Genomic DNA, 27,631 nt, shown 5'->3' on the forward strand with positions numbered 1-27,631 from the left:
AATGTGTGTTTCCATTGATTCATCCTTTTATGTGACTCTATGTTTCCTATCAGATAAATAAGTGCTTAGCCATTCGTATACCTTTCCACGTAAGCCATAATAATCAAGTTTTAGTAAGAGAAAATTATGTTCCACGCAATCGAATACTTTTGTCAGGTCACATAAAATTGAAGCTGTTTGATGCTTTTTATCAATGTAATTAAATGCCGTGTCCAATAAATTGTATACCGCAGTCACTGTGGAAGATTTTTCAATGAAGGCAAATCGAATTTTACACAAAAGTTTATATTTTCTAAATATTTCAAAATACGAATTGTCAATATTTTTTCAAAGGGTTTTGATAAAACAGGTAAAATCGATATTGGTATATAGTAGGACATGTCTCTCTTTTCTCCCCTTTTAAAGAGTGGTTTCAGTATAGAAAGTTTTAGTTCTTCCAAAAAACATCCCTGTTTGAAAAGATACATGTATTAAACCAGCCAACGGAGCGGAAGACAGACTGTTTAATGACAGAGGTTGGAATAATATCCCACCCAACCGAGTTTGTATTCTTAAAATCATATCGGACTAAAGACATTTTTAGATACATCTTTCCGTGTTTATCTAAAATTTTTTTCAGAGGATAAAATATTTAATTTAAGAATTTTTAATTTAACTAGGTTTAATGATGTTTCCCCGTTTAGTATCAAAGTTATATTTTCTTGCTGTTTACTGACCAGTTTGTCTGTTTTACGATGTACAAGCTCCCACACAGTCTTAGATTTTTCGTACTGTTGGTTACTTTTTTAAATATTTAAAATATTTCTTATAGTGAGCTGTAAGCTAGGAACGGTCGACCGCTGGGTATCAAATAAAAGCCTTTGGTGTTTTAGTGACACTTTAATACCTACAGTTATCCAAGGGGCTGTGAGAAGACTCACTAAAAGGTAATACAAGCAAATTTAATATTTAAAATTATTGAAAGAATCAAAATTTTCACAGCACAACTTTTTAATTTGAAGTTAAGTTGAGAAATAAATATTGTAGCATTTTCTTTGTTAAAAACTCTCTTTTACTTTTTTTACAATTTTACGTTTGCTTAATTCTTGGAACGTTACGTGAAAGAAATGACATTAATCTAGTAAAAATAGCTTCAGTCAAACTCATAGTTAGCTCAAAGGATGTAATTACATTCTGAAACTCGACAGAATCCTTATTGTCTGATACAATATATATATATATCAGCAAATCAGCAGCTTAAATAAAGTTTTTTTTTTAATGTAAGCATTTATTCAAGTTAAAAAAGAAATTCGTCTATTGAGCTACTAGGATTCCTGTAGAGATACGATTAATGCATTAATGCAATAGTATGATACACCATTTTTACTCACTTAAATTGTAGAGAACTCGTAACTGCGTTCTGCGTTCAGATTACATGATTTGTAAAAGAAATATTTATACATTGAAGTCCGTTTCTTATAAATATTATAGTGCCACCCATACTCTGTTATGGGAGTGAGTACGCAGATACTGGCTAGTAACCCACCAAAGTATTCAAAATAGCGGCACTGTCACTATCAGTCCATGTCTCCTGGAGACAACACATCCGGATGCTGTGGGAGGAATTGGATGAAGACCGTTAACTCAGGCATTTTATGACTAACATTTTCTTATATTATAGTTAACCACAGTCAAACATGTCAACTGTTTTTTTTCTATTATATCCAGGGCTGAGTCGTCGTCGTTCCGAGCCGCACAATCCTTCAGCTCCTGTCGCAGAGAAAGATTGTTTATTTGTGTTCTAAACCACTGCTATAACTTTGAGTTGGGCTGGATGAAGGTGAGTGATTCGAAAGTATGATTTCACTGACAGGTAGTGGAGATGAATGAGACAGGACTGAAATGGGCGGGAGGTGTACGGTAGTAGGTAGACTCGGTGGGAAATGGCGAGACAGGCGTTGATGCGACAGGAGCTAGGGATCGTACTTGGCAAGCGGCAATACACTGAGCCTGTCACACAATTTTGATTTACTAAACCTTTTCAGGTGCAAGCCGTCATCGGCGTAGTGCCGCCTGCTCAAATCCTCATTTATGTCAATTATCATTGGCATTTTTAAGTTACATTTTATGTCACTATTTACACTAATTATGTGGTAATTGAGATTAGATTTATCATAGCGATACGGAAGTGTGGAGACAACTACAGTAGATTTTATAAATCCTTACAGCTATTTTTAAGGTTCCATCAAGTTCGGTTTTCCCCCATCACCAATATCGTTCGTACCGCAATAACAACAATATCGTTCTCTGTGAAGCCTTCAGTCATGCCTTCAACATCGTGCACCACATGTGATAAGGGGGCCCCTGGCATGACCAGAGCTGTGTCATACCCTTGGTCTAGCCTACATGACGGCATGTCACACGTCAGAATTACTTTTCCCTTCTTTATAGTTTTCACCTCACTTGTGATTCTTGTTTGGATAAAGTAAGGGAAATCTTTTATTCCTTTAGAGTTTAGAGTTAGAGAGTTTTTGGTCTTCTCTCGTTTTATTGTAATTTTTTGACGCGTATGGAGGTTTTATCGTCCCCTGAGATTCCACATGACGAGACAGAGGTGAAAAACACTTCATTAGGGCTCAAGTCAGATGAAACTGCATAAATATTTTGGGTTGGAATTGCAAAAACCGTTTTAACATTACGTACAGAGTAAATTTTTACGGAAGTATGAAAGTTTTCGTTTCTAGAATTTCCATCTAATTCCTGTTTGGTGTTCTTGGGTATTTTTGTTATGTCGTTTTGAAGTTTCAGGGAGTTTGATCTTTTTGTAGTGCGTCGCTCCTTCCTTCCTCCCTGACCCTGAGAGCACATTTAAACATTTCCTCGTATTAATTTTTCACTCGTGATAATTGAGATATCAGATGATTTATCTCTTTCTAATGTTCTTGAAGGTTCACTGTAATAATTCTGATTGTATTCAAGGCTTCGTTTAGCTTCTCAAGGCATTCAGAAGTAAAGGGTACAATGTCATCGATAGCACTATTGTCAAGTATACTGACAACCTCTTTAAATGCTTGAGTATAAATTAATGTAAGACTATGTAAGACTGTAAGGCTTTACAGAGTCATTAAGATTGTTATTATTGAATCTAGACACACTATCTCTAATACACATTTACGACTGTTGAAAGAAGTTACTAACACAATACATTTAAATGCTTGGAAAACATTTTACACTAACACAAATCAAGAAAAACTTGTCAACAATAAAGGACCTATTCAAAATTCAATTTATACTCTCATCTCAATTTTTTAGAAAATTAAAATGTAATTCTGTTTAAATATTTTATACTGGCTAGTCATATTTCCAAACCCTTTACCATATGTTATTATGATATCTATTATTTAGAAAAATGTAAATATTATTTGTTCATTTTTGAAGAGCCTGATGGTGGAATCATTGATTCCGATAAGCCTTGCGCTGTAAAAAAGTTATATTGGAAAATGTTGTATTCATTTACTAGTAATAATAATTCAAGTAGAAAGGTGTTCAAACATCTGCATAAAACCTTGTAGGTTTGTTTCCTTTGATAAAACCGTTGTATATAAAATTTGTGATATTTATGAGGCCATTCCCTTTGGATTTTCTTTCGCAAATCTGTACTTAATACTATTAAGAATATATACTATCAAAGTAATTAACCATACATTTTCACATTATTCTTGGTATATTTTAAGAAAACTGGTAGAAAGCAAATTGGTCTTGAATTGCAAGTTGATCATATCTTACAATATTTGTAATAATATTCTACTAACCGTAAATTACTTACTTAAGACACAACAGACGCTAATGAATAGGCTATTTTTACTAAGATCAGGTTAATATGATAAAAACCTAGTGACGTTTTAATTTTTAATTTATTTATTACCAAAATTACATCATTCCTGGATGTTGGTGAATGGTGAATTAATAAGGTCTGATCTCTTTATGTACAATAAAGGATTGTACCTTGTAAAAGTATTGATGCTAACTCTTCTGCTATAAGTTCTGTTTCAGAAATAATGTTACTATATTACTATATTCTTTCCTCTCCTTTTTAAACACTCTTCTCACTTATCTCACTAATTATGTGTCACTGAAAAGAGAAATTACCTTGATAAATTTAAATTCTTCTTGATGTTTATGCGATCAATTTCATTACATAGTTGTTTTGTAAACCCATTGTAATGTTTTCTAAAAGCTATATCATATAATCTTAGTTTTTAAATTTTGCACATATTTCCTTATGTTCAGTTTAAAAAAGTATGATTTTTATTAATGGACTTATTTGAAGACCTTTTCTTAACTTAAGTGTTAGTATTTGACCTTTTTTGCAGCTGTTCTCAATTTCAGACAAACTTTTAAGGAATTCATTGAAACAATCGCTTAACGCTTTATATAACAACAATTCCAGCAATCTTTCATTACCAAAATTATAATATATTGCTACTAGCTCGCTTAGATAATGTTCTGCAATTCTATTACTAAACGAATTATAAATATTGTTATATGTACAATAACTATTGTATTTTGCCGTAAATTTAGCACAAAAGCACTTAATTGATCAAAAACAATGTTTTCATAAAATCTTTCTAAGCAAGAAATATTGAAATAGTGGTTTTTAAAAGTTATTTCAATAATAGTATTTGAGTTAAGTTTATTTCATTAATATTTACATTTTAGATACATAACATAAATCCCCACTTGATCTTTACCAATTATTGTTACATAAGTAGAAAACAATTGATAAAATAAATAAATAAAATATAAAAGAGTCTGGTTGATTACTCTACTTGGACTGACTGGTTACAGTAAAAACGACATTCATGTGATATTATAAGGTCAACCGCTCGTAAAGAAACCGGCGCAGAAGCAAATTTCTGAACAGTACCGCGCAGGAGGGGCTCCCACCGGCGGGGAGGTGTGAGACTAGCACCTTCTTGTATCTGTTTATTAGTTGTGTGGATCGTGTCTCGCTCTCACAGTTTGTTTACACTGCAGCCACATTACCTGTTCTATAACTATATTATATTTTTTGTGTAGGCATATACAAGTGTGCATTCTAAGATTAATGTAGCTATAGATGTTTCCAGGAAGCTTGCATTTTGTATTGAGGTTAGCCGTGCAGTGGCAGTGGCCATTAGAGACGTGTCGTTCAATTCGAACGGGTCAGTCAAGTGAACAAGTGATCCGTATTAGAGTGTTTCAAAAGACCCGTTCATCTAGAACGTTTAGTTCACTTTTTCCTGCCAACTGAATACATTTGATATTTTTTTCAAACCAGATATATTATTTTTTATGATCGTTAAAACTTAAAATTTTATTATTAGGTTCTTTTAAAACCATTATCCATGAAAAATAGCTTAACATCATATGGAACTAACTAAAACTATAGGTTTATGCATTACGTTACACTAGGTCCTCAAAATTGTTCAGTCGTTATTTTCGTTCACTGCTAACCAACTAAGAATTATAAACCCGTGATCATATAACTCAACGAGGAGAGTAGGGAGTCTCCCCTTTTATAGGGAATAACCTTACTTATGCTAAATCAAAGACATAGCAATCTACCAAATCCATTGATTATAAGTATTAACATTTAAAATATTTAGTAATGTATCTGGTAACTTACAACGACACGTTTTAAATATGTTTTAATAGATATATTTGCATTACTAGATTCCTGAAACAATACAGTTATTGTTATATATCTTTCCTTTCACTGTACGATATGCTGTTTCTTCCTCTATTCGAACATTTTTTTACTAGCAGATCCTTTCGTTCATTCGTTCAATTTGTTCGGTCAACACGATGACCGGTATAACACGCTCTAGCGGGAAGGCTCAGTAACTCTGTACTGAGCAGTTCAACTGAACGAATCGCAGCAGTGAAAGAGACCGACTGAGCCGTATCAATCACATGATCTAATAGAGCGAATGCCGAGCAGTGGAGGGGATACCGGGAGAGGGCGGTATCACAGCGTCGGAGGGGTATTTTCCCCACCATGCGCGAACTCAAATCACCCAGGGTCCTTTTGTAAGCGGTTTACCTATAACTAGACTCTGAACTAGATTAATCAGATTTGTGATATGTTTTCGTAAACTAGCTTGATATAAATATGTCACACGTTATTGTTCATTGGTTATTCGTAATAGAGCTTTTAAACACTATACTGATATTGAACCTTTATAATCCTAATCCGTTTAGTCTGTCTGTGTGTTGATGTTTATAATGTCATGCATGATATTATAAAATAAAAGGATCATAAACAAAAATAATTGTTTTGTAATTTTTATTGTATAAGATACTCACCAAACATGTATACTTCAAAACATTATAATATTTCATAGTTCCTATATGATCATGATACTTTAAATTTATAACAAAAATTACTCAAACTAATCTAAAATATCTATTCTACTGAATATGTGCTTTTATTATATCCACACTATTAACCACTGATTGCAGGTTTACGCTTTGGCAAATTTCAGGCCAGATTATGAGATGGTGACGACTGAATATGTTAACATAACCGAGAATTCTCCTGTGTACCCATTTATGTACAACAAAGAAAAACAACCAAGCTTTTTATTCGTTGGAATTCTTCCTGGAGTAGATGTAAGTCAATAATAATCATTTCGGACACACACGCACTATATATCATATATATTTGTATAAATGACAATAGCCGAATTTAATTTCAGTAAACATTGAGTAAGAACAAGTACTTGCTCCGCGGGACTCGAAACCGGATCTCTTACTTGCCGGGTGAATGTGCTACCATCACACTGCAGAGTCCTTACCTTTACATTGATTAAATTTGTATCACATTTAAAAGACATCTAAAAGACATCATAAAGGGAGTAATGTTTCACATCTTTTTTCAAATTTACAAATTAATATAGTCTTATTAATGAAACATGGTTTAAAATTTGAAAAAAGAATCCTAGAGAAAATGTTTATATTTAAATGGATTCGATTGTACATCTATTCAATAATCTACGAAAACTCAGGAACACATATATGTTGTACCTAGATGAAAGTAATGAGATGTGGTTTAGAGAAATATTATGAGAATTTTAGAATTTAAAATACGATATCTACACTTTGCTATTTTTATATTATTATGTAACCTATTACATTGTGATTCGATACACTTTTGTTTGATAACATTTTAAAAACTACTTTGAATTCGGATGATTAATTTACGGAGCACATAGCTTTAAAATTAAACGTATCTTAATAAGTTGTAAATATACTTTATTTCTGTAACAAGAATAGTACCTCAGCTAACGAATTCATAAATAACTTAAAATGCTGTTGTTAACATTAAAATACACACCTTACAGATTCCAATAAATCAGAGCGTTCCTTATTCCTTTGAAATGAGTTCTGTTCTGTGTCAATATTGGGATAAAGGTCAATGGAGTTCACGTGGGTGTAATGTAAGTATCGCAATAACGTTTACGTCTACTAAATAAGTTCAATTATTTCACTGTAGCTTCCACGTTGTTTGATTTGGAATATAATAAACTCAACTTGCAAAATTATACCAGAAAAAATACAATATACTTAATTTATTTTCTAAATAAATACGTATAATGGTAAAGACTTCTTTCCGTATACAAGTACATGATTCACAAGCTAATACGGCAGCACATTTTGAAATTTCACTCACTCTGGTCCTCAAAGCTACTTGAAAATATGTTTATGGTATAATTTTTTTGGATGCTGTACAAGAAGAATTTTGGAGATCTTATGTGCACAAGTAATGTCACTCGTGTTTAGCAAGTCTTTCTCCATCCTCTCAACCGCTTTAACATACATAAATATTAGGAAAATTCAGCTTTTGAAGATAAAACTGTAATGTTATTTTGTAAAATTGAAAAGCATTGTTCTATCAATACTACTCTTCAATTTTTTTCTTTTGGTCTCGTGATGTAACCGTTTTTGTTTAGTTTTTCAACCCATTACACTGATGAAAAAATAAATAATTCATTATACTATGTAGATATCATAGAGACAATTAGTAGCTCCACTTTTCAGTGTCTATATTTTGTAGAACACCTATTCAAATTATTTTAATATAAATCATAATGGAGTACTGACAGGAAAATTTAAACGTAATGTATTGGTGTTTAAAACTAGAATAGGCTTCACAGTTTTGAGATTTAGGACTTCTAGCGAAAGTGCTAGGACCCAATGTATTTAGGAAATATTTAATGAACAGCAAAAATGGCATCTTAAAGAACAAAAATGCCAGTAAGAAGAAACTTACTAAATTTCTCCTACGACAGATCCTGCAATGACCAATCTTGAAGTTTTACAAAAAGCCTACCTAATCTTAAGCAATTAGAGCAGCATTATTACAGCTGCCAAATATGGCAATGCAAAATTCCGTTGCTAGAGTTACCTCACTATAAAACTGTTTCAGTGAACAAAGTTGGGAAAGAAATAACAAGAAATGGAAAAGAACTGTATCAGAAAGATTGTTATTGAATCCAGTTTCATAAGGTTAAGTATAATTTATGGGATTAGAAATGTTACACCCAACACTGGTAAACTGTAGAACATAAATGAATGATAGCTATGCTACCTACTTTTATCAATAAAAATTTTAAAGCTTACAGTTGGACTATCAAATCTACTATGTTTAATGTAATTATAACTGGTTCCGAAACAATTGAAAAGCTGAGCTTATACTTGAATTTCTATCAGTGTTCAAATTGGAAATTTTTAATGCTTTTATTTTGCTTGCATATTTTGTACACTAAAACGGTAAGATTATGCATACTATTAAAGGGTGGTTAAAAAAAAATCTCCAATATATTTAGAAACGGCTAGTACGGTTTCGTTTATCTGTTGGCAAAAATGTTTGACCTTATTTATATTTCCGGGAATATACCGATTATTGGCACGGCTGGTATTTCTCTCGTTCTTGCATTCTGTGTCTAACCACGGAGACGTCTTTCCAGGATAGAGTCATTTCTCGGAATTCCGACGATCCATGTACACCAAGGTCGTGTGCTTTTCATCTTTGGAGTTATCTGAAGTCATTGGGATATGCCAATAAACCCCGAAATATCATAGAGTTGGAGTAAATTCGACGGAACATCGGCCAAATATATATGGAAAATTGTCGTGCAGTCATAGTGAGTTTCATGAACAGAGTTGTTGCCTACTAGCGCAGTAGAGGCTACATACATGACATCATTTATCATACGAAAGATTATATGAACATAATAATGTATTTATTTTTAGTTTTTTTATTAAAACATACTTTTAACTTTATTTATCAAAACCGGCACTCTGATTTAATCGCCCTTTACTTTTACTCGAAATTAATTCCTTTATCAATAGCCAATTGTTTTCTTGTTTATAAATACCATTATCTTGTTAATTTTGTAGATAATTAGTAACATTATTAGCTCCGGTACATGAATACTATCATTTTCACGTACAGGTAAATCCCAGTACCAAGGACAAGGATGTTCACTGTCAGTGCAAACATTTATCGATGTTTGCGGCTGCCTTTCTCGTACCACCCCAGGAAATAGATCCTTTTACAGATGCCAAGTTGTTCCTTACAGTTATTGACAATCCGATGGTTGCCGCTTTTATTGCCAGTATTCTGTTACTGTACCTCATCTTAATCTTTTTCCTATGGCGACTGGATAGAAAAGATAAGAAACAGGTAAGATTTGATGGTAACCAGATCTAATAGTTTTATAACTAGTTAGATGTAATCACTTGGAAGAAATTCATAAAGTGTGACAATAACACTATTTAGTAAAGAAGGAGGTATTATTAGTTCTATTCATGACATGAGTCTTGTTCTTGATTTCTTTAAAAACTTCTTAAATTGCAGATTGAATTACTACTTCAACACTAATGTTTACATTATAGATTATTCTTGATAATTGATTTAGTTATTCTATAATTAATGTTTTTCAATACCGAAATATGCATATTTTGTATGATGTCTCAGATATGGGTAGTCGTAAAGGTTTGGGACATATTTAGTTTAATTTTTCAGATCATTGTACATAAAATCCTTACAATACGAGAAATTTAACGACAAGCTTTAGTCCATAATAATACCAGTTACTCTTTATATCCGTCCTTTCCCACAAAATCGGACGGAATCTTTCGTAATCCGTAGTTCACTAACAAAGCGTTTCCGGACATACGTTTGTAAGAAAGTTTTTAAATATTTTGATGAGAGGAAACCACCTGAGAAGTTTGTTGATGTGTTCGTGGGACACTCTGTATATATTTACACGTATAATTGAATTTATTAGTTTTTAAGAATTACATTTTCTTATAAAAACATATACATGCAGAAAGATGGGAAACTAAGCATCAGAGACCCACGTTCATAAGTGAAATATGTTTGTCTTGACCAAAGCAAGAACGTGGTATACATAGAATTTTTTTAAATAAACAACATAGTACCATTTTAAAACTTTTATTTTCTTACACATGTTTTGGCAACCAAGCCATCATCACAGTATTATTATAACTTCACACTAACACTAAACAAATAAAATAATAACACACATGGTAAATATAATATCTAGTAAATCTTTGTTGATAAAGTTCACGTTTAGGAATACTTTCTTAATGTAGACATGTACTCGAATGTTGTATTTTTCGTCTTTACATGCATTTTATTTAACGTATTATTACATAAAATTAAAAATCTTGTATATATATATATATATATATATATATATATATATATATATATATATATTGAAGTGCATTAATTCAAGAAATTTACATTTCTGAGCCCCCGCTAATTGTCAGCGGGAACCTATATACTGTAAGTATATTTTACTACAGTTAAGATACATAATTACATTCAATTATCTTTCAAGTCCTTAATGTAGTATTTTATATTTAACTGTGGTGAACATTAGTCTATATATATATATATATATATATATATATATATATATATATATATATACATATATTATTTATAGACTTATTGAAGGATAACAATGAGCAAACAACCCCTTACATCTAAGGGTGTAAATTAAACTGAATCTATTCCAAACGGTTTGAGATATCAATGTAAAATCTTCACTATACGTCTTAAATGACCTTTTTTGGATATTTTGAGAGTCAAAAATATTACACCCTCCATTTCAAAGGTGGCTAGAGGGGAGTAACATTAAATTTTCAAATTGTAACCCTTCTGATAAATCAATGACAAGACCAATACGTAGCATCCTTTGCATCTGTGTATATTTATATATTTGCTATTGTGTCACAAAAATCATCGGTCCTTTCTGAAATTAAAATTGTACTATTTTTTTTTAAATTTTGTTTGATTCTAAATATTTTTCTTCAATTTGTGAACAAAAAATTTTTAATGGTCTTTTCTATTCTACGGAGTAAGTTTATCGGTCTACAGTTTTCATTAGAATCTTAGGTTATTTCCTATAAATAGGTCTAATGTCTGATACCTTGGTACAGCATGGAAACACGCATGTCTTTAGCGATAGGTCTATTGCTTTAGTCAGCACATATTGCTAGATATTAATTTCAGATCTCTGTACCTCAACACATCAATACCATATGCCTTGTTTTACTTAGAATGTTAATTGAAATCGTTATATAATTATTTTTGACTTAGGTTTATAAAAACTAATATCCATTTCACCATATTTAAATCCTTCTTGTCACAATATGATATTTTAGGTTACTACTTACTCCTACAACAAAGTGTTTAGAAATCTTTTGTTACAATGTCTGTTGTTGACGTTCTCATGTTGTATATCTACATTTTTGCTTTTAAACCTATCCAATAGTTCATTTACCTAATTCCATGTATTCTTTATGTTATTTATTTTATTAATGAATTAGGTCCTCTAGTAATTACGTTTACTAATATTAATCTCTCTGTTAGCCCTATTCCTAAATGTTGTATAATTTTCTCTGTGATGTGCATTACATGAGTTCACCTTCCATACCCTTAATAGTCTATCTCTTTCAGTAATCATATTCTTATATTGGCGAGTCATCCATTCTTCCTTGAGTGTGTTCCTTATTCCAAGTCTACATTGATGCTCACAAGTTGTAAACTCACATAATGGTGTGATATTTTTGTTTTATTAATGCCCCGAATAATTTTATCACATTTGGTGGCTCTGGAATCATTACATTAAAATTAGAACTTAAAATACGGTTGGTATGTTTGTATAGACTACCACACTCAAGTAAAGGTTTCAGTGTCTAATAATGTATCAAAGAGCTTAGTCATGTTATCGCTAAGAATATTTATAATTGTAATTTGTTATTATTAGGAGATTCTAATATTAATGCGGCAGACAATACGGACTGAATACACACAAATTATGGCATCCAAACTGCCAGATAACTAGTTATACTCAGGAAGAAGTAAGAGGAGATATACTAACTCAGTCTTATATTGATTATATATATCGTTCTTTCAAACCTTTCATATATATATATATATATATATATATATATATATATATATATATATATATATATATATATATATATATATATACACATACATATAAACGTTAAGGGTTGTGTTTGAACCTTTGCCAAAGCATATTTGAAGGCCTTTAAGGAATTTTTGGTATCGTAGATGTGGAATATCATTCCTGAAGAATCCCCTTAAAAAAAATTACAATTTTAACCTATTTATAATATGCAAAAATACTATTCAGGGTAATAAAGAAAAATAGTCTTTACAAACAACAATTAAAAAAGTGCAAAGACTCAATTACGAAGGTTTCAGGCTTTATTTGCTATGAACCAAATAGGAATTGCTGCAATATGTTTTAAAAATCTAAAATAATAATTAATAGGGTAGAGTAGTTCATATTGTGGTCCGATAACAGGTTATATAATACAAATATTTATTTATTGTCTAATACAAGATTTTACGTACTTAGGAGGGTTATATTTATCTTTTATACTACCTTTTATTTATTTATTCCTTTGCAACAATATCATTTCATATGAGTGACCCTCGTAATTGTTTAGTTGATCTACTAAAAAGGAAAATTGTCCGCGACTTATGTTAAAGAAGTGTCAAATAATTTGTATTAATCTGTACTTTTCCAGCGAACTGTAGTTGTGCTTGAAGACAATTTTCCTGGCAGTCACTATCCATACCTTATCGCAGTGTACACCAGTTCTCGACTTAACTCAGGAACCACAGCTCATGTAGGATTTAGAATAAATGGATCTTTAGCAATGAGTCGGGTAAGAAACATTTTTTTTTACATAAGTTACCATTTTTACTAACAGAAAATCCAAAACTACCCGATTATTTTTCTGTATTTGTTTCCTTAATGCAACAATATTTTTAAATCTTATTTGAATAAATTCACTGCAATATAAGAATTTATATTTAATTTTTTCGTATAGTTTAAAATAAATGATACACGTTGTTCTTACTATGGTAAATGATTTTAGTCTATGTTCTTCTTTGCTTCAAGGTACACATCTTTTCAGCCAGAGATCGTGAAGTTTTAAAAAGAAATACTGATGATTGGTTTCTGATATATTGTGATCAATATTTGGGTACAATGGAGAGTATTATCATCTGGCACGATAACTATGGGTCTAGTCCTGAGTGGTAATGACAATATTATGTTACTTATTTTATTACTATATTATAAAGCATAATAATTGTATCTGGCTGTAATAATGTCACGAGCCTTTCATTACACGATTAGTTTCATCTAAATTCAGTTAAAGCCTTGATAGCTTCAATTACATAAGCACAACGAAATCATTTAAAATATTATTATGCTAAAAAGCTATTATTTGATTCAGGAACCTCCACAATTCCATGTCAAATCCACGGATTTATAATTTATTTAAAGAATTTTTTCTTAATTTTAAGATTGATTAGACTTTATGTCCCATAATTACCGCAATAATAGTATAAAGACTTCCACAGTATGGTTTAAAACGCTACGAAAACCAAAGAACACTCTTCATCCACCTATATTCCTTATAGAATGCATTTATTCAATGTCAATAAAGAGAAAATCTGCTCTGCAGAGATGGCCAACTACAATGCAATAAAATACAAAACTTAAGACTGTACATGATAATGCCTCAGATATAAGTGGGCCAATGCTTTACTAAGTTTTAAGAATGCTACTTTTAATTTCCTATATTACTTTGTATCGCCATAACATACGAGGTGTCTGCCCACAGAGGTGTATGCGACACGTGAATTGAAATGAGAATGAATTTGAACTATTAAGGTCAAATAAATACCTTACAATGACAAAACTCCACTAAGATCCTGGTAATATCGTAAATGGAAAGTTTATTAAGTATAATGATTAGATGTTCGTATATTTACATGTTGGGTGTTTGAATGTTTGATACGCAAGTACACAAAATTTAGAGGACATATTTAGAAAACATTTGCCTAGGATACTTCTTCGATAACAGAATAATACGTACACAGATGATTATTACGCATTGCTAATTACTATTAAATACTTATTCCAGAATTCTGTATTTACATGGGAAAATGTTATTTGTTGTAGTGAGCTGCAAATAGTAATGACAACAGACTTGAATTTAAACCATTTAGTTTGCTTGAGATACTCAACATTAATTTCCTTCCTTATTGTAAAACATAATTATATTAGCTAAAGAAACAAACATGGGGGGACCAGGGAATAGTGATATTATTGTAGCTATTCTATGAAATATATGGAATGACGGGAGAAAATTAATAATATACAGGGTGATTCATAAAAGGTGTGCAATATTTCAGGACTTGATACAGGTCATCAAAACAAGGAAAAAACTCCATTGTACATGGGTCTGGAAATGTACCGTTTACTGTCTGTCTGTCTGTTTGTGTTTTTTGGGGAAAAAAAATTACTACTCAAAAACCACTTAAAATACAGAATTCAAACTTAACAGTTATGTTAACCTAGTGTTGGTCCTTTTCAGTGAAAAAAATAAAACAAATATCTCATTGCATTTCAAAATGGCGGCCGTTCAAAATTTTCAAATTGTATTAGCTTTGAAACGGTTACTTTGACAACAAATTCACCAGGATAACTTTTTTTAGCGTATTTTATTACCAATTCAAACATTTTTGTTTCAAAAAGATTGAATAACAAATAACAGAGTTACAGCACCAAACGTAAAAACAGGTTAAATCCATGCATGCAAGTACATACAACAATGTAGTGGATTTTTACGAATAAACTTTTTAAGGTTCATTATTAAAATAGTGAACAATATTATAACCTGAAATTTAATATTTATTTTCTAAATTTGTTTTAAGATAAATTTAAAAAAAGTTCTTAACCAATTGTGAATCCTGGTTTTTTACATCTTTAAAAAATTGTAATAGGGCTACGTTATGGTTGGATGGTTGGGTATAGGGAATTTTCTTACATGGAAATTGTGTAAAACAGCGTAATTAATTCAATGTGTTTAAAAAATTTTATTGAACATGATATTTTTTATTAAGAAATCAATGATTACATTACTGTAAAACTTTCATAATCGTTGCTCAAAGTGGCGTCCTTGTAACTCGTTGCAGATTCTGAATCGTCGTAAGCACGATTCTCTCACCCCTTCAAAAGGATTACTGTCTTGAATAAGCAGCCTCAACAACTCTAGCTACTAGATCCATTTCATTCTGTATGGGAGTGGTATACACTAATTGCTTCATGTGTCCCCACAAGTAAAAATCAATGGGTGTGAGGTCAGGTGACCGTGGAGGCCAAGGGACGGGACCTCCACGTCCAATCCAACGATCTCCATACACTTCATTCAAATGTTGTCTAGCAATCAGGGAAAAGTGGGCCGGTGCTCCATCGTGTTGGAACCACATTCTTTGTCTAGTTTCAATAGGAACATGTTCCAAACAGCTCAGGTAAGATTTCCCTCAAAAAAACTTCATAAGTAGGTCCGTTCAGTCTGTTTGGCAGAATATGTGGCCCAATCAAATATCCGTCTACTATTCCAGCCCAGATATTGACAGAAAATTTGTGCTGAAACTTACGTTGCACAATTTCATGAGGGTTCTCTTCAGCCCGTAAATGGCTGTTTCGGCTATTAAATATGCCATCTCGAGTAAATGACGCTTCGTCAGTAAAGAGAACATACCTTAAAAAATCGGGTTTATCAACTAATTTGTGAAGGAACCAACGAGAGCAGTCTACCCTGAGAGGAAAATCTGCAGGTTCTAAGGCTTGTACTTTCTGATGTCTGTAAGGGCACAAACCTTCTTCATTTAACACTTTCCACACAGAACTTTTGCATACATCCAAATTATGAGCAATAGCGCGAACGCTGGTGGAGGGGTTTTCTTCTACGAATAATAAAACCTCTTCTTCAAAATCAACAGTCCGTACGGATTTTACCCGTTCTACAACATTATTTTTCAAATGTCCAGTTTCCCTAAGACGAATATGAACGGCACTGAAGACGCTATGAACTGGGTGCAGCCTATCTGGAAAGCGCTCTCTGTACAATCTGCTAGCTAATCTGGCATTGCCTGCAGTAAGTCCGTACACAAAGTGAATATCAGCATACTCTTCAAAAGTAAAACGGTTCATATCGTACAAATGACTGTTAAGTTAGAATTCTGTATCTTAAGTGGTTTTTGAGTAGTAATTTTCCCCCCAAAAACACAAACAGACAGACAGACAGTAAACGGTACGTTTACGGACCCATGTGCAATGGAGTTTTTTCCTTGTTTTGATGACCTGTATCAAGTCCTGAAATATTGCACACCTTTTATGAATCACCCTGTATAGTTTTTACCTATAAAAACTGTTTCACTCTTTGAATTCTGGGATTAAAAACGGTTTTTAAATTTATATACCAGTAATATGACATGTATATGAAACCATATCATTCTGCAGTATTAACATTTCATACATTTACCATCAGGTTTTTAGCAGGTGAATACGTGCAAAGCCACACTTAACTATTAGTACTTGTTTAATTATTTAATTATTCTTACTTATGTATTTTTATTGAATTCACACACACACACACACACACACACACACACACACACACACACACACACACACACACACACACACACACACACACACACGCACACGCACACGCACACGCACACACACACATATTCTCTTCAAAATTTATTCAAACATTGTTGATGTTAGAAATCGGTTTAATCAACATTAATTGTCATTATACAATCTTAACAGTATGTTATACAATGCCCTTTTTAATGTTTATCTGAATCCACTGTAAAAAATGTAAAACTCTTGATTGATGTATTTGTTTTATTTTAGGCATTGTTTTAAAGTATATTATATTATTGTAATATCCTCCAAAATTAGTTTACATCAGAAGGTAATTTTTATAAATACTGTCAGTGTTGTTTTGTTAGTATTTTGTTGCAGGTTTTGTGACAGAATACACGTTTTTGATCTAAAAGGAAACGTAGAAGCAATATTTATCGTCGAACAATGGTTGTCTTTCAGCTTAAAAGATTATCCAGAAGCATATGTCAGAGTAGCTTCTGAAGATGAAGTCCTGGATGTAAAATTGTTATTTGTCGATAATCTTTTCCTTGGTTTGAGAGAAATTCACGTTTTGTTTAGTGTTTTTTTGAGGTAATTCTTATTTTGTTCAGCAACGACTATAATAACACTAAATTACTTAATTTATTTCATTAATGCTATACTGTACAGAAATGAAAAAGTTTTAGATTAATTTTATGAGGCGTAAACCAAAAATGTTGATATAAAAAGAGCATGTGTACATTGTTTGCTTAAGAAAAATATTGTGTAAAGACGACGTATATTTATCGGGTTTCAATATATATTATATGTATAACGATAATTTTGCATAAATTAATTTCAATTATTAAAGAATTAATTTTTAAGAACATATTATTTGATCCCCTCTAATATATCTGAGTGTATAGTGTCTTCTTCCAAACTCGGATAAGCTTTAGATCGTTTAGATAATGTATAATTTCTGTACATGGTTCTTAATTCATTCTCTACCTTACACCCCACGACATAGGCTGAGAAATTATCATAAATAACATTTGTATGTAGTAATATCGACACGGAGTATTATTTTATGTTAAAGAGACTGTAAGGATAAGTTTCACAAATTTAAAATATGTATTTATCTTATACATTAGAACATTAAAATAAAATGAGTTTTATTTCAGACATCCTAGAAGTGAAATAGGCCGAATTCAAAGGATTAGTGTCCTCCTTGCGTTTTTAATTGGGGCAATGTTATGGAGTATTATGTTCTACATTCCAGAAAATGAGAGTAAGTATAGAAAGAGGGAAGGGTATTTTTTGGTGAGTAAAATTAGTAATATCATCCTCAGTTTTATAGCTGGAGTTGAGTTCTAACATCCAGAATAAACATTGTGCAAAAAAGTAAGCAAGGCTTAAAAAAAACTCAAAATGAAACTAAAACTGGTTGTAACAATTTACATGATATAAGCATTTACATAAGCATAAGACATTCTTAAGGTGATAATTTCGGCTCACATACAACAATAACACGTTTAAACATACGATTTTACATTCGTACAACTCGTTTATTCACCAAATATTTTCGCTTTCAACACCATTTTTAGTTTTCTTACAAGAGTCTCCCAATTATTAGCTAAAAATGCATCGAAATTATAAAATGCCTTTTAAATAAAAAAAAAAAAAAAACGCTTCAGGTGAATTTTTAACGCCTTGGGTTTTGGAAAGTTCTGTATAGAATCAAGCAATCTGATGATAAAGTGGACAACTAGCTGCAAGCAGGTGTTCATAAACTGCCTTTCTGTTAGACAGTTTTCTCTATCCCTGGTTTCATACCCGTAAATGTCTCGGCCTCTTTTCAGTATATATTTCTATATACAGAATAATATTGTTTCCCCCATGTAAATACTTGAGATACAGTTGAACGTTTTTTATCCCGGCACACTGTGAGAGGATACACCTCCAAGGAGACCTACTAATAGACCAAGCCCATCAAATACATGGGAGTCATCCTCAACAGGACTCTCACGACTGGGTTTGGCGCTAAAGGGAGGATCCGCCTCGGAATGGCCGCCCTTCAAGGGCTGTCGGCACTGCTGAGACCTCACTCCGGACTGCCTGCTAACACAGCTGCTGCTCTACAACACGATGTTCTCCCTATCGTGACATACGCTGCTCCTGTCTGGTATCCACACACCTCCAAGACGACCAGGTAGGCACCGAGAGCTTTCCAGAGCAGGACGCTCCGCCAACTGCCGAACACGGTCGTCCTACGGTCTGCAGGGATACCAACCCTGCATGAATACACTAGAGACCAGGCGGGAGCCATGAATGCAGCAGCAGCTGAGTCACTGTGGGATCATATCCGTGAGTGGACGAAAAGAGAAGCCGCCCATCCGTGGAAAATCCCTCAACTGAAGGTCATTCTGGATGACCCGCCCTAGATCACTCAAGGACAACAAAAACCAGGTGATATGTCACTGCACAACACCACCGACCAGACTACTGAGACGAACTTCAAAAACATTACCACTACAAGACCATCAACTCTCCATAAATTTAGAAGGGTATAAAAGTGAAAAAAAGATATGGAGACTGTGCTTCATCCGTTTCAGGATTTATATAACTTGTCCGATCATTGAAGCCCATGTTTTAGTATTTATTAGAACATTTTAAATTGCCCTACTCAACCATTTGCTTAATTATAATTTGTGTTCATTAATATCCAATATCGTAATATTATGTACGTTTAAATAATTTTCATACCTACAAATATAAAAATCATTGTAGTTTATATACACTACTAAATTATATACACCATCCCATTAGGTAATAAGTAACAGTGCCATTACTTTGAATATAGACAACATTGTCAAATTGCACTTAAACACTGGTGCACACACCACCAGTGGTGGTGGTGGTGGTGGTGGCCAGTGGTTAACACTGGTTGTTAATTACTGGTGTTTATAAACATACACATTATTTTAAATATATTCCAATATTTGTATATTTTATTCATGTTATTTCTGTAGCGCTGGCACTAATTCAATTTTTTCAGATACACAATTGGATGATTACCAATACCAATTTGGAACAAGAGAATGTTTTATCAGCATTCAAAGTCTTATTATAAGCGGAATCATTGTCTTTATCATTATGTTTTCTTTTAGGTGAGTTTACATTATAAAGTTAACACTAAATCTTAAAATACTTCTTGAACTTCAAATATCTAAATTTTTTGCTGTTGAGAACTATAAAGGTCAATCAGAAAAAAACTCAGATGTAGCATTTCGCTTACTTGAAAACTAAAAAAACCTGTATTAAAAATTACATTCCTTTTCGTTATTATAGGGAACACGTCACATTAAGACAATACTTATGATAACGTGAACATAACTTTATCCTGTCAAAGTGATAAAATACAGTTCATAGATTTATTGAAATTATAATAGATTTACGTGTATAGAACGTGTAGATAGTCCTGCATTTCAGTATTTGACTTAGCTAGCTAGTAAAAAATAATGAAAATGTGAATTTTAACGAATTTTAAAATAATTCATTATTTTGAATTGGCGTATATTTTGGTTAAAAAGAGTAAACTTGGGCCTGTTGGGAGGAGCTGGGTCACTCGTGGCATTAAAATATCGATTGCACGAAAGCGAGAGTTTCACCAGCAGTCAAAATGTTCAAATGACTCGAATTTCATTGCCTATGTGAAGGAGTACATTAAGATTGTATAGAAATATGTTAATGCAGAACAGATCTTGCATACGAGCTTTATTTCTGAAATAATGTAATAAGGAGAAGATAGTTTGGAATGCAATCATGATTGAGCTGAAACAAGAGCCAACCAAACGGGCCATTACTCTGGAGGACTCACGACAGTCCATAACTTACTCTTACGCTGTTTCATATAGTTTGAACAAATATTTCAGTAATGTTTGCATCAAATTAAATGTATACCAAAACGCGCAAAAAGCTTTGAAAGTATTTAATAACATGAAAAACCAATATATCCTAATAAACTTTGAACCCATTCTTGTAGACGATGTAATGAACATTGTATCAGAAATAAGTCTTTTCAGGCAGCTGGCTGGGACGGTACTTCTGATTTGTCTTCTAAAAGAATGTGCCTCAATTACTCCACTCCTATCTCACTGAGTAAATATGTCCCTTCAAACTGGAGTTCTTCTCGACAAAATAAACATTTCCTTCTATCACTCAAATTTGCAAAAGTAGCGTGCAAAGCTATAGACCTGTATCCATTCTTCCTGCACTCCCTAGGGTTTTTAAAAAGCCGTTATAAATCTCTTAACTGATTTTTTAGAAAGTAAACTCTCCTTCACGACTTTCAATTTGGATTCATTCAACTTGGAAACATACATTCCCTCTTATACATATTTCTCAGTGAGGGCGCCATTGCTGTGGATGAACCACAGAGTGCCGCCTGAGTATTCTGTGACCTATTTAAAGCTTTCGATTGTGTAAACCATTCTCTTGTGAAAAACAAACTGTCTTTCTATGGTGCGCAGGGTAAAGTAAAAGAATTGACCTCCTCTTATCTAGAAAATCGCCAGCAAAAGGTCGTCATTGGAGATCAACTCATCTCTTCAAAATCCCTCAATACAGGGGCCATATTAGGGCCACTTTTATTTCTTATCTATTTCAAAAATCTTCCTAAATGTACTGTACTCTTATTTCAGACGCTGATGATACCAAAATTATTATTAGGAGTTCAAATAGGATGCAACTACTTCATTACCCTCCATCAGAAAAAAACAAAACAAAAAAAAAACAAAAGCGTGGTTGAGTAATAATGGCTTGCTTCTAAATACAGAAATGTCAATCGCAATAAATTTTCATTCCAACTATCAAGGAAATGCTAGGGCGGATGATTCCTACCTTCAGCACCACTCCGATAGGAAAGTTTCTGGGCCTCCAGATCGAGGGCAGTGTTACCTGGGAAGCTCAGGTGAGAAGACTTTCAAAAATCTTAAAACCCACTATGCTATTCTCACATTATCAAAAATTGATGGTTTATCACTCTCATCTTCTCTAATGTATAATGTTTTGGAGATCTTGCCATCACAATTATACCATTTTTTGAATGTGAAAACATTCGTGTAATTGCTAATGCCTCAAATAGATCATCATTCAAACCCTTTTTCCAAAACAAAATTAAGCATTCTTCCACTTTCCACTTCCTTATATATATATATATATATATATATATATGCTTATATATATATATATATATATATATATATATATATCACTATCATTTGTAAAACAGAATCCTCTCAGTTTCCCCAAAAACTTTTATACTTAACCATCGTACACTACAAGGTATAAAAATAGTACAATCCTTCCGCTCCGTAACACATCTTCTTACGAAAAATCACCTGGCTATATTGGACAAAAAACTCCCAATAGACCTTAAAAATGAACCATCAATAACGGCAATCTCCATACCGAATTTCTTTGATGACGCTGGTGAGGCTCTTAACTTTTCGGTGTATCATATGTCATACGTGAAGTTTATAAAAGTCTGGAAAATATTTATAATTTGTGGGTTTATTGTTAAGTTAGTTATTATTGTTAAGTTTATCTGAATTTCATATATATTATTTAATACCACAGTGTTCTATTATTTCGTTTGTATATTTATTCAGTATCACTAATAATAATAAAATTTCTATACTAGCACTTAAATGATATATATTGACAAACACTACTTGCATGAATTATATAGTTTACAACAGTTTACAATATCACCTGTTACTATAGCACTGCTATAATATGTGACGTCTTGTGACGAATAAAGATTTGAATTGAATTGCACAGTCATACTGTTTGAGATTTTTTGACATGTTTCGTTTAAGGCAAAATCATCCAAAGCGTAAAAAATTTAATTAATTCGAACTAGAAATGCCCATAAACGCGCAATGCTTCATTAAAATTAATTCGTAAATTCGCTTAACATATAATCCTATAATAACAGTATGTACCTATAAATAATGCCTATTTCGGTATCAATTTGGCGTTGAGCTCCATAATTTATTACACCATAATTGTGGTAACTTATGGCCTAGAATAGTTCGATTGTTACTAAACAGATTATTTTGCAGATAATCATAATAACTGTTTCACTCTATAACTTCACGTCTCCAAAACAACGCACTTTAAAGTAGAAGTAAAATGGATCAAGAGATTTTTATATCTCTTGTCTCATAAGTGGTTTGAATGTAATTTAAGAAGAATATTGTAATGGTATCAATTTTTATCGGAAGGAAATTTCAAGCGGAACCACGTATAATTGCTATATATAAAAATATATGTCCTGTATTATTAATCAATCCCCAGTAAAAACTGTAAAAGATAAAGAAATGAAATGTATTTAGATTTATCTTGTGTCCTAAAGCCGCACTAAGGAAGCATTTTTCTCTCCTTTCTCAGGGCCCCAACCCATTGACTAATACCGTTTTTGAAAAATACCGTAAGAATTGCATTAGTGCAAACTAATCAATGAAACCGAGTTATATTGCTCAATAAATGATTACTCATACTTAACGGTATCGAGGTATCGATGATTCTCGATATCATACCTGTTTTCATTCGTTATGATAACATTTTTTAAATTATTGTAGAAAAAAGCGAGCGCAGCGAACCTTTGGCTAAAGCAAATAGAATTATAAGCATCATCAGATACAAGGTGCAATGTTTTAGGAATGAGACACCATGGAGAGAGCAGCGAGAGCAGTGAGTCTGTTTTGCATTAATGAGGGATAAGAGACTGATTAGGTTTATAAAAGTTAATACAATTTCTAGACTGAACAACTAGTTTTCTAGACTAAAAGTAATAGTTTAATATGAATAAAAATGTCTGTAATTACAGTTAGCAACTTTGGTGATTCTGAAAAAATTCATAATCTCATCTAACAAAATAATAGTCAAGAATAAAACGAGAATAGTATGTAGGAAGAACAAAAACACAGGCAGAAGTGTTTGTCCATTTGGATTTAAATTAATTCGTGAATTTTATAGATGCAACAGTTTGAATTTTTTGCAATGATGAAAAACTACTTGGTTTGTTTTGAAATCCAGCATAAATGCTTAATTAATAAATTACACAATTATGCATACTTCTGTTCTAAATTATCATAGAATTCCTTCATATATTACATCAGCGTGTTTTCACTAAAAATGCTGGCAGAATCAAACTTCATGATTCTTCCTCCTGGCTTTCTATATATGAAAATATAATGAAGTGTTTAACGCTATTCAGTAATAACTATGGAGTTTAACACGGAAATTTAAATATAAAAATATTCCAATAGCCATTACTTATCTCATGATAAGAGATACGCTTATGAATTCCCTATTATTAAGCAGAAAAGTGAAAGCGTGGATAAAAGGATATATGCAGTAACTTTAAAAAGCATTTGAATACATGTTTTTTGGGGCACGCCGTGCTATTTTTCGCATCGAATAGCGTAAGCATTTAGTACAAAAATCATAACACAGGAACATTTTAGGGGTGTTGTAATTTTGCATGTTATGGTTTTTACGATGTTATAATTTTTCGTGAAACGCTATTGTTAATAATTTCATCACTGCGGCCTTTTAAAAGTCTTAAATGTAAAGTTCATAAATACCGACGAGAAGGAGAAAACTCACCAAAAAGTTACCATGCGATACATAAATTTTAATAGTTTATTTTGTTTTGAACAGATCATAAATAACGATCCATACAATAGATTTACAAAGACTGGGCACAGTAAATGTAACTCATGAACAAATTTTTGTATTAATAATTTTTGGATTCATTGGAGTGATGAATATTCTCGTAAGTAAAAGTAAAATGTAGCCTAATGATAAAAAAATACAAGGAATAATATAATTTATTTAGATATCTCTGTCTTATAATTTATTATTTTACTACAGACACAGAGACAATTCAGACTCAAAGTTGCTCCGTTTGCCTGATAAAATTGATCTTACTGTACTAAATTCTAATATTAGTATTAAATGGAATAAATTCCATTATAAATGGTCAAATATAACATTTTTTAACCGGCAAATAACTAATACTACTAAATTCTTTTGTTTAATTAATATGTAAATCATAGACAAATAAATTTAGAAAAAATATCCCAGTTTAACGGTCTTATGTTTGTGAATAATATCATGTTTGTGCATAAAACATATTTTAGAATTTTAAGGTAAATATAAATATATTAAATTTAAATTATTCTGTAACCAAATGTTAGGGACGTACATTGAAATAGTTCACGAGTACGTAACTATGTGTAGAACTATGTCGTGACCTATTTCAATGTACGCACTAACATTTGGTCTCAGAATCTATATTATTTTTGTGTGTTTGTCCTTTATGGAATCATAAACTATTTGACCGATCATTACGAAAATTTGTATGTATATGTATTTTTCTACGAAGAAGGTTTCTATACTATGTCTATTGATGTAACTCGTCTCCAGGTGGCGATGCCAAAGATAATAGTTTTCAAAGCGCATGCACATTATAAACTCCAATTACGAGAAAGTTACGAATATTTAATAGCCAAACACAATTGAAGGCGCTAAGTTAAGATGTATATTTGTCTTGAAGATAAATTTCTGGTTGAACTTAAAGCTTGAGTGTTAGACCTCGTTATAATAAAACACGTGTACGTGTACAATGGCTATAAAGATATACAGATTTCTTGATTGTGGCAACAAAGCAAACTGTACATCGGCGTTGTAAATATAATTTACTTGAGCCAGAAGTGCACATACACGGGTAACGCTTAGGAAAAGCGTGCGAAGCCGCGGGAAAGAGCTAGTACTTTGTATTTAATATATTTATATTTGCCTCAAAATTCTAAAATATTTTTTTTATACACAAACATGTTTTTCTTATACTATGTAGAATAATAAAATAAATAAATTGCATGATGTATTATTATCATAACTTATTCACGTATAATTTCAGGAGAAGCTATACTATCATATATGACATTAGATACAAGCCCTCACTGTACGTTAGGAGTTATACCGGTTTTTATTATGATATTAAAGTAAAAAAATCGACACTCTTGTCTGTTCAGACATGTAAAGAGGAGGGTACAACTGAAGAAAAACACAGTAAGTATGTTAAATATGTATATAGTATCCTATATCACTATTAATAAATTGAACGGTTTCTTTAGTTGTGAATATACTTCAAACAAAACCAGTCTCAAACTATTTAACTAATTAAAAAAGTTGAATACAAACACTATTTACGTTGTCCTTCAGACTAATGCCCTTACCTAAGACAATTTAAATGAAAGTAAATTGTATTCTACAATGTAGGGGTACGTCACATTGTGTCGGATTCATTTCAATTGAGTCCTAAAAATTTCAAGTATATATATACACAACGGATAGATAAGCAGGCAAAGGACTTTCCAGCGGCATACGAAAGGAAATTGTGTCAGCCTACTAAATGACAACCTTCAAAGACACTCAGCCAAATTCCATGCATGGAAAAGCACCATCTTATAATTCATTATCTATGTAGAAATGAAGTATTAAGTTTTTTGAACTTTAAAGTCGAGACATCTTACGGATATTAAGGTGTTATCAGTGACTATGTCACCATATGTTAAAATGTCATACGATTATATTTAGTTTGTTTACAAAATAATCTTATTCTACAATTTTTTCATCGTCATGATAGTTACCTCTAAGAACAATTTAAAAATGTTCACTAATGCTCAGTCAATTTAAATGGTATGAAATGTACCACCGTTTATCTTATTGTCACTTTATAGTAATGAATTCGTGCATAATTCAAGCTTGTGGTAGTGAATTCGTAAAAATTGAGAACAAAATTCTAAAAAGGTTCTTAGTTTGCTCAACTCTTACGACTCTACCCTGTGTTCTAACGCTCTCATAGCTTTCACTTAAGTCAGAATCCCTACTAAATAACATTCCACGTACTGTAGGTGCAAGGCTGATCATTTACTACTGCAAGGCCACAGGATATATTTCCGGGAGGCTAGTAAGTATTTTCAAACTTATTAAAATAACGTATATCAAACTTATTAAAGTGCCCCTATCGTATATAGTTCTTGCTTTCAAATGGTTTGATGCTGGACCATTCCAATGGCTGTTACGTAATTTCGGAGGAAATGGAAGGGAGGAACTTGGGCGTAACTAGGGGACAGACTTGGTCACTTTTTCGTTATTTTTTCATATATAAGGTTATTTATGTATTCTTATAGGTTTAGTCTCTTTCTACTAAGAAGATTGTGTAAAAAAGTGTAAAGGAAAAATTAATTTAATAGTAAATACACGAACTTTGATTCAATCTTTGAATATTTTGGTATAGTTCTGAATTACTACTTACGATAACGTGTAAGTAATAAGAACGGACTTTTGATTCAGAATTTTTTATTTAATTTTTGAAATATATTGAGCTGTATATTGGATTGGGGTTTTAAATATATTGAGATGGAGAGCATATTTATTTGTAGTACACTGTTTGTTTTGAGAAATCTTAAAAACATTATTTATCCGTTATCCTTATTATCCTTAAATTTTAGATAAAAATGTGA

At 32.0% G+C, this 27,631-nt stretch overlaps 1 protein-coding gene across 1 annotated transcript in view; it reads left to right on the top strand.

Moving 5' to 3' along the window:
• The window catches only part of LOC124360346 (polycystic kidney disease and receptor for egg jelly-related protein-like), a 62,423-nt gene that overhangs the window by 4,358 nt on the left and 30,434 nt on the right, over positions 1-27,631 (top strand). Inside the window, exons 2-10 of the mRNA XM_046813896.1 lie at positions 6,484-6,633; positions 7,365-7,460; positions 9,479-9,709; positions 13,126-13,266; positions 13,503-13,642; positions 17,433-17,645; positions 18,215-18,321; positions 20,089-20,200; positions 26,023-26,174. Coding sequence (XP_046669852.1) covers positions 6,484-6,633; positions 7,365-7,460; positions 9,479-9,709; positions 13,126-13,266; positions 13,503-13,642; positions 17,433-17,645; positions 18,215-18,321; positions 20,089-20,200; positions 26,023-26,174 — 1,342 coding nt within the window. The remainder of the gene's footprint in view (positions 1-6,483; positions 6,634-7,364; positions 7,461-9,478; positions 9,710-13,125; positions 13,267-13,502; positions 13,643-17,432; positions 17,646-18,214; positions 18,322-20,088; positions 20,201-26,022; positions 26,175-27,631) is intronic.

The sequence above is a fragment of the Homalodisca vitripennis genome, chromosome 4 (genome assembly GCF_021130785.1).
Source record: "Homalodisca vitripennis isolate AUS2020 chromosome 4, UT_GWSS_2.1, whole genome shotgun sequence".
NCBI classification, from domain to species: domain Eukaryota; kingdom Metazoa; phylum Arthropoda; class Insecta; order Hemiptera; family Cicadellidae; genus Homalodisca; species Homalodisca vitripennis.